This window comes from Labrus mixtus, chromosome 7, assembly GCF_963584025.1.
Source record: "Labrus mixtus chromosome 7, fLabMix1.1, whole genome shotgun sequence".
Taxonomy (NCBI): domain Eukaryota; kingdom Metazoa; phylum Chordata; class Actinopteri; order Labriformes; family Labridae; genus Labrus; species Labrus mixtus.
Window position 1 is genome coordinate 2,817,979 of NC_083618.1, and position 8,857 is coordinate 2,826,835.

The 8,857-nt window shown below is 41.0% G+C and overlaps 1 protein-coding gene across 3 annotated transcripts in view; it reads right to left on the reverse strand.

The window, feature by feature from the left end:
- The window catches only part of LOC132977492 (tensin-2-like), a 29,403-nt gene extending 21,528 nt beyond the window's left edge, over positions 1-7,875 (reverse strand). Inside the window, exon 1 of one of the 3 annotated variants that reach the window (XM_061042092.1) lies at positions 7,129-7,875. In XM_061042092.1, the coding sequence (XP_060898075.1) occupies positions 7,129-7,251 (123 nt within the window). In that variant the 5' untranslated portion in view covers positions 7,252-7,875. The other 2 variants (XM_061042093.1, XM_061042094.1) reach the window with 2 other exon arrangements.
- Between the last annotated feature and the right edge of the window lie 982 nt (positions 7,876-8,857).

Here is an 8,857-nt window from a genome sequence, read left to right on the forward strand (position 1 = left end):
CTGGTCGGTCACTGCCTCAGTGCTGCTGTCAGAACAGATGTGGGCTGGCTCAGTGACATACCAGCATGAGCAATGATGCCCTACCTGCCGTACATTCAGCCTCCTCAACAAAAAAACCCACTGTCAAATCACGCTGTGTTTAAAGGCATCACTTTGTCTCATCTTTTAACATATTCTTATTCTGTCTAAGAGTACCTATGATGATGAAAGATAAGCAGCTTTCTGTGCAGCTAGCTCAATTTAATGTAGATAGATTTGCTGTTCCTTGTTTAAGAGTGAGAAGGTGTCAGTGAGTTTGTACTTTGGTCCCCTCTGAAATATTAATATCAACTTTCACCAAGAAATATCGTGCAAACATCCTTGTTGCTCAGTGAGGATGATTCCAACTGACTTTTCTGTAGGCACAGAAAATCAAGTCAAATTTGTTATTTGCTGTGAACTGTGACCACAAAATTGTGGCACATTAGCCATAGCTGCATTTTCTGTTTAAGGCTAATATGTGTTAGCATATTAACATAGGCTACTAATTCTAATATGTGAACATTGAAAACATTGTCCCTCATAAACATTAGCATGTAAGAATCATCATTGTAATGATAGGGTAAAGCATCGCTAACTAGCATAGCCTACAACTAGCATAGTTAGCCTTGAGAAATTGTGCTATATGGTCTAGCTTAAAGACGATTATTATGCAGAACAAAGATATTTCTGGCAAACCTATGCCATGTTTTTTTGCCCAAAACCACAACAAATGCTGTCTAATATTTGAAATGTTTTAATGCTTGGTGGTCTTTTATTACTCTGACTGAAGTAGCCTGGGTCTCTCCCATTTCATGATACCTCTCTACACTATAGGCCTACACAGTGGACCATCATGCCAGCTGTGTAAATATGAGACATGAGCTTCATTGGGTAAAGTAAATGTAAATCTGATACCATTCAGACATCTCGATTCATCTCTACTAAAACTATATTATTAGCTTAAAGATTGAATATACTAGATTACCCAGAATGAACTGAATGATACCCAGGGTTGAAATTCAGATGTGGTGATTAAAATAAAGCATTAACCCTGAAGAACATTTTTTGCATCATTTGAACAGGCCACACTCTTCCTTTCCCTGAATCATAATCCATGGATTTGTGTTTTTGTAAACCAGCTCAACTCAACTGGGACTATACGCACAGAGTAATACCCTACCAAAGCAATGCCTGACAGCATGTGAAGCACATTAAACCATTAAATCTTCCCTTTAGATGAGGAGGAGGGGCCTGGAAACAGGAAGGAGATGTTGTTAACACTGTTTGTGTTTGTGTGTATGACGTAATGAGGGAGCTGGAGGGTGACAAACAGCCAGCCTAACTGCACACACTGGTGTTTCTTTTCTTTTTTAAATGGCTGGCTGTGTCTCTCCTGTCTTGAAAAAATACATTCTCAGCTCTTGCCTTTTTTTTTCTTACGTTTTCCGATGCCCGGGTTTTCCAGACAGGAGGGGCATTGAGTTTAACTCTGGAAGGTGGAGGTGCATACACTCGAACGTCTCACACACTTATTTATTGACTATCCAACACCTTAATCTTGCTTGAATTGAGAGTGGAAGGAAAAGTCATTCTATTAACCACAATCTATAATAGATCAGCTGTGTCTCTGAAGTGGTGCATACACAGACTAAATCCTTTATGACTAGAAATGTCTTATTAATGTTTCATGGAGCCCTACCTTGTGCTCTGCGTGGTTACATAATGTGAAAATAAATACAGCAGATTCCCTCTGACTGCACTTGCTCTCAACCCTTTAAAACCCACAGAATTCCCTCGTTGCTTCAATAAAAATGTAATTCATTATTTAGCTTAATTAGTTAGTAGTTTAGTTTCATCTGTAAAGTTCATCAAGTAAGAAGGCTTGTGGTTGTTGGTATGAATCCGACATGCAGCAATGTCGGATTCATACCAACAACCACAAGCCATGGCTCTCCGGCGCCCTATAAAGTGATATTTTAATCACATTTTTGATCACCATTTCAGTTGATATTGCCTATTTGTAGGCAGATTGGAGTTTGATTTGAAGTTAGTGTCAGTGTCTCTGCAGGTCATTTTGTATCAGGCCTTTGGATCAAGCTTCGAAGTTATGTCAGTGTTTCAGTGGAACAAGTTTAGCATCGCTTTCGGTTGGCTCTGTTAAGGATAAAATAAGTGTTTGGCCTTTTTATACTGATACCAAATGACAAGGTATTATTAAAAGGTTTAGGGAGTCCAGATGCTTTCAGAAATGTTAATCAGTTCTTAAAACTCATCACATGGTTTCCTCATTTGAACATTGGTGTTACCAAAAATAATATGGATTATAATCACTTTATTGTGAGTACAAGTCAGATGCTGATGGGCTTTTGGAAAGACCCAGCTGTTTCCCCATTTCCAGGAGCTAAACTAAAATAAGCTAAGCCAATGGTTCCCAAACTTTTCCTTTGGCAGATGAAAATATTTTAAAGCCCCCCAATGGTCATAGTTATACTGAGCACACAGACACAAGACTTGACAGTCAGTCTCAACTAGTGTGTGTTTCAAATCTCCTCAACCTGCACGGTGTGATTGTTTTTATGACAGCCTCGTGCCCCATATTTGGGTCCAGGGGTCACAGGGGTCTAAAATTGATTTGGGGTGTGCTTCACCCTATGGTTTCACCTTAATAAAGGCAGCTGGTATGTAATAACTTCACAAGATCTTTTATTGACACATTTTGTCATATCAAGCAACAAAATACAAAATACTCAGATGCTTAGGCTACAGACATTACCATTTGGTGGAATGTATTGACTTTATAATGAAAACAGCACAGTAACATTGGACTATTGACATGTGTCCTCTGCTATGACGATGAATGGTTGCTGATGTTAACTGGGACATGTGCGGCATTTGTTGAATGTGGGTCTCTGTGTGTGTTTTGGTGTGTGTGTGTGTGTGTGTGTGTGTGTGTGTGTGTGTGTGTGTGTGTGTGTGTGTGTGTGTGCATGGGGATTTAGGAAGAGAGATGATGGGCGATGAACCTGACAAAAAAAGAGGGCACATGAGGGGAGAGAGGATCATCATCCACTCCAGCCATTACATTTCAAATATTATTACATAAAAACGGGCTCATGCAATCGGCTCACTGAGCCCGTTTATCATTCTGAAATCAGATCTACTGCAGGATTTAAGCTTCAATAGTAGACTCACTGCTCAGGTAAGATAGGATTTTAACAAGAATCAACTTAGATTGCTCATATTTTTCTCAAAAATCTCAACATTTTTTACAAAAAAGTAAACCTTTATAATTGTTTAATATATATTAAAAGCCCTACAAAAACAATACACAATATGTCTTATTATCTAAATTATGATATTCAACACTATTTTTAATTTAAGAATGTTAACATTTCTTACACAGTTTGGAGCGGCTGTGGCTCAGTGACAGAGCTGGATGGTCCAGCAGTAAATGTGTCTGACTTAGTACTGTTGGATGGTTGGGCACTTCCCGTAGCAGCCTCTGCCATCAGTGTGTGATAATGATGTGAATTGGAGAATTTGACATTTAGTAGTAGTAGTAGTAGAAGTACTTTAGAAAGGTGCTATAGAAATCCATTTACCTTACAGCATTCAAATCTAAAAAATCATGAATGAGCGGCATGTGGCTCAGTACGGTTTTCACTGTTTGCACATGAATGTGGGATTTTGTGGCAGTAATAATAATCCCTCCAAATGTGGCTTTTAGGGACAACCTATCCAAGCAGCTCTCTAATATTTGAATGCCACTTAAACACATCCTTAAAGCTACAGGAAACTGACATGAGTGCACTGTTTGTATTGCAGATGTAATAAAATCCACCAAAGCGGAATGTATATGAGTATGGGCTCTTCGAGTTTTCAAAGGGACTGTGAATTTTTCAAAAGACAAACATCTCAGAGGACTACAAAACTGTTTATATTGGCTGGACATCTTTTTATCAGACCATTTAAAAAATAATAAGTCATCATTTCTGCCAGTGTGGGAGGATTAATCCACTCTTACAGTAAAACACAACACTAGTTAAGGGCACCACTTGGTGGTCAAAAAGTAGTAATGCAGTCTGAATTCACACACAGGACAGATTACTGCAATTAAAGGTGAAAACAGGGATCTGAGTATCAAGGATGATTAACATTTTTCGAACTTCAAACATTGTTTTAATGATCTGATGTATGAAGACCTGATCGTATCATCTGTGTTACAAATGCTGACTCATGAGATCAAAATGTCCTCTAAAATAATACTACTAAAAACTATGAGTGTGATCAATAAATCAATCTTCTAAAAATAAAGCAAACAAACTTGTGAAATCAGAACTAATACCTTACAACAGTAAACCTACACTCACTATTCAAGTTTACATAAATCCTTTAGAGATATTATCCCACCAATGGGAGGATAACAACGGTCGGAAAATCATTTTGGACATTATGACTTCATAGTGAGGTCTTGTTCCCCAGACATTTGGGTCAAATAATTGAATCGTTTAATTGTTTACTGTGAGACATTTGTTTTAAAAAGGTTTCAAAAGTGTATGAATTTTTTAATTATGGCCAGAAAGTTAGTTTGAAAGACCGCTGTGACCTTGACCTCTGTCCAACAAAATCATATTAGTCCATCCTTAAGCCAAAGTAGATGTTTGAACTTAATTTGAATAACTTTCATCCAGATGTTCCTTTGATACAATTTTCACAATAAAGGGACTGACATACAACCCCAAAAACCCCACCGCCGCTGGCTAAGTCTGTCCCCACCACAAAAACCTTAGGCGTCATCACGGCATATAATTTGAGCTGTTAGCTGCAGGTTTGTTAAGTTAACACTCAAGTTGAGCAAACTTACGTTTATGATCTGTCAAATAACATAAAGGATCAAAAGAACGGTCATTAAATTAATAACTGTCTCAAATGAAAATAATAAAATGGACGTCACATTGTGGGGGTTGTGCAGCTTCTTACACTTTTTCCAGTTGTTGCTGTTTCTCTAGAATCCATCAAAGCGCACGCTCTTTTTTTCAATTGTTTTGTCCTGTATTAGACTGTACATGTGTACGAAACATTGCATCCAACCCCCTGAATGTACTTTCGACACCAGTGAAAAAAGGAACTCTGCTTCAGTTTGCATTTAGTCTCCAGAGGGCTCCTGTGACTATCAGCAGTGTTGCAGTATTGCATTGCAGTATTTAAGAACCCCACCCCAGTAGGATGTTTGCAGCCAAAGTCTGTGTCATTCCACAAGCATCTCTGACCACTGCAGAGAGCCTGGAGCACTCTAGCTTCTACCATGGAGATGAGGAGAGGGTCAGGAAACAACACAAGCATAATGGATTGCTTTATTCCTGCAGCTGCGTTTACCATTTTTATTTATCACTGTGAGGGCTGCAGCAGTAGCATTGTGACAATATTATTATAAAACAACTCATCTAGACTGACAGAGAAAATGAAGGAAAGTTGGCTCAGGTTCAGAGTCCTTTTAAATGATGGTTTTATAGATCGAGAAGAGCGGAAAAACTGCAACATAAAGCCCAGTATGAGTACATGAATACAGAGTACTGTGACACACCCCCCTGGTACTTAATGCCTGAGTGTGCGTGATTGTTTTTTTCTGTGACACATCACTGGTGATGATATACTGGAGAGCAGGGGCTGTAACTTCTAACTCACACAAATGTAAACAAACACACACACACACACACACACACACACACACACACACACACACACACACACACACACACACAGGATTTTCTCAGGAAGGGACAGGAGCAGGTGGCGAGCCAGGGGTATGCTCTGGCTCTGGTGGGGTATTTATAACCTGCAGGAGAAGGGGGTGTCACCTCTAACCAGCCATGAAAAAAGCTAAAAATAAATGTGGGATTGAGTGTACTTTTGAGATTGTGTGTGTGTAAGTTGGTGAGAATCATCAAGAAAACAAAAGCACTACTTACTACGAGACAATTTAAGGACTCCATGGTTTGCTTGCATGTATGACACATTGCATTCCCCTCCAGTGTAGAGTCCACCCATTCAGCTGGGACTATGTTATCATAATTTGGCCTGGTAAGGCACACACACACACAAAAGCACACACTCTCACAAAAACAAAAAAGAAATCAGACAGACACACAATCAGGGCTTTAGGGGATTTGAAGCCACATGTGATCAGAGTAACGTTCTCCTTCCAGCAGGATCTGAACGTCCACTGTGCAGCACCTCACAGCAAATTTCAATTTGAAACAAAAAAAAAAAAGTTTTCTTTTTCTTATTCCCTCTGACGCACAGCATGCCAGATTGTGATTTACTTTGACAAGAACCTGTGGCCTTTGGTGCTAAAACAACACACACTTCTTATTTCAGTCTCTATAAAAGTCCCAGGGTGGCTTTACATGTGGAGCAATGTGGCATGCTCCTAAATCCATACATGTTCCTAAATAGAGGCAGCAGACAGGCGGACGGCGGGCCGGAACTGGACAGTAACTTATACCACTTCCTCTTGAACCTTGATCCCTGAGGGACATGATTAACAGCGATCAAGTGGATCATCCTCTACTCTTGGCATCTTATATTACCGTTTCCTTGCACGCAGCAGGAATGACAAATGAATGGGCCATCACAGTCACACACTTTTGACTTTTAGCTTCGACTTACAAACAGACCCAATGTGCATGCAACTCAAACATCTGATGCAGCTCTTAACAGGACCTGTGAACATGTTTATGTCTGGGTATGCATGCATGTGCAGCACGAGATGCTGCTGCTCTACTAACACTCGTGTCGACAAAATATAGAGGAGGAATGTTTCCAGGCATCATCTAAAATGTCATGATTCCTTTGGTTGATTTTCCATGACTAGTATTTGGTAAGCATGCATAAATATTAAGCAAAGTTCAGCTTCGTCAAATGTCAAACAGAAAACAACTAGTACCTGATGACAGTACAGGTCAGTAATGTTTATCTTTCTTTTATTCATTTGCACCGATTATCATCAAACTTTAAAGGCTCATGCTTAACATACTGCATGATCAAACTTTGCAGTGTATGAACAGAATTTTAACAGCTCCCTGAAAAATATCTTAACTCACTTACCTCAGCAAGTTGAATGATTTCAGGATGCACATCAGGGTCTGCTTTTATGGGGACTCCTCCTGGATCCATGCTGGGCCCATGTGTCTTCTTCCTGCTGCTACTCGTGCTGTGAATGCACCCCATACTTCCACCAGATGCCTCTTCTTCTTGTCTTGAATTTCCTCAACTCCGTCAAACAAGTGCTTAACTCTCTCCTCTTCCTCCTCTCAGCGCTTCATGTTGTTGGGGGGGGGGGCCTCCATAAGTTCCTCCACCGGCATGATCCCTCTTCCCCAGCAACTCCTCACACCTCTGCTCCTTCTTCTCTGACAGCTTGTCCTGCCTTGAAATCCACCCCAGATGATTTTTTTTTCTTTCCCTCCTCTCCTCTTACAACCTTTCCTTCTCCCGTCCAAGAAATGTCACCAAGCAGGGCCTCCCACTGTTTTCACACCCCCCTCTCTTCTCCTTGTCCCCTTGCTCCCTGGCTAACCTCAACCAGAAAGCATGCAAACATACACCTCTTCCTCCCCTTCTCCTTTTCACTTGCCAATACCTCCTTCTCTTTGCCTCTTCAGACCCTCAAATGTCTCGCATGCTGCTCTCTCCTTCCCACTCTCACAGACCATCCAGCCCCCCCCCCTCCCTCTCTCTCGCTCTCCTGCTCCATCGGGCTCCTCTTGCTGTCTCTCCACGGGGGAGAAGGGGGCAGCTGTTTAGGCTTGTTGATGTCAGGCCCTTCCCCTTTTCTTTTTGCTTCACTTCAGCCCCTCATGCTCTCTCTTCTTCCTCACGGGGGGAGTGATTAGATAGAGCTTCTTTCACACACGTCATTTCTCCAGACTGTAACTTTGCACATGAGAACACACTTCCTTCCTCTCAGCTTATTGTGAGGAAGTTTAGACTTTTAATCATGATCTGCTCGCCTGGAGCAACAGACAAGAGGACCAGGACTCTCCTTTCTTTTTTGCTAATAAGGATCCCTCTGTCCTTTTTTATTTTGGCCTCTCCTTGGGATGTGAAAAAGCTTGTAATGAACTCCAGCACCCTGTTTGATGAGACACACGACAACATTGTCCGCTCTCTTTATTCCCTCAGTTGCTCTCTCGACTGAAATTAAAACAAAGATTTTCTCTGTGCTTAAATCCAAGCTCTGCTTCTCCCCTCATTGATCCTTCAGACTACTGCTCTCCCTCTCTCTGCTACATACATATACACACACACACACACACAACTGAATTCCTCAAACTGGGTTCGCCAGACAAAATGCTGCTTTAAGCTGGAGGTTTTAGGAGTGAGGGGAAAATCTCCAACAATAAGCTCTTTATTAAGCCATGTTTTAGCCCCCAGTCAGACCGTACAAAGCAGGCCTTGGTTTGGAAAAATCTGTGGCTGTGAGCTAAATTAGATGACAAACCATCAACATGAATTAGGGTCCAACAGATCTTGAGCCCTGTTGGAGATGCATCTATAATATAGTTCCAGTGATGACAAGTTGACCAAGACAGATTTTATATGACATTAGTAAATGAACATTGCAAATATCACCTGATTTGTCATCAAGGGAAAAAAAATGTTGTGTGGTAGTTTGAGGTGGATGAAAGCAGGACCCTCCTGTGTGGACCAGCTGCTGATCCACATAGCATGAGGGGAGGGGGCTGGTGGTTTGCTGGGTGAGTGCAGAGATATTTAAACTTAAAGATGCAGCATTCTTTTTTTCCCCACAGGATGTTCTGGGAAAATTGTCCCC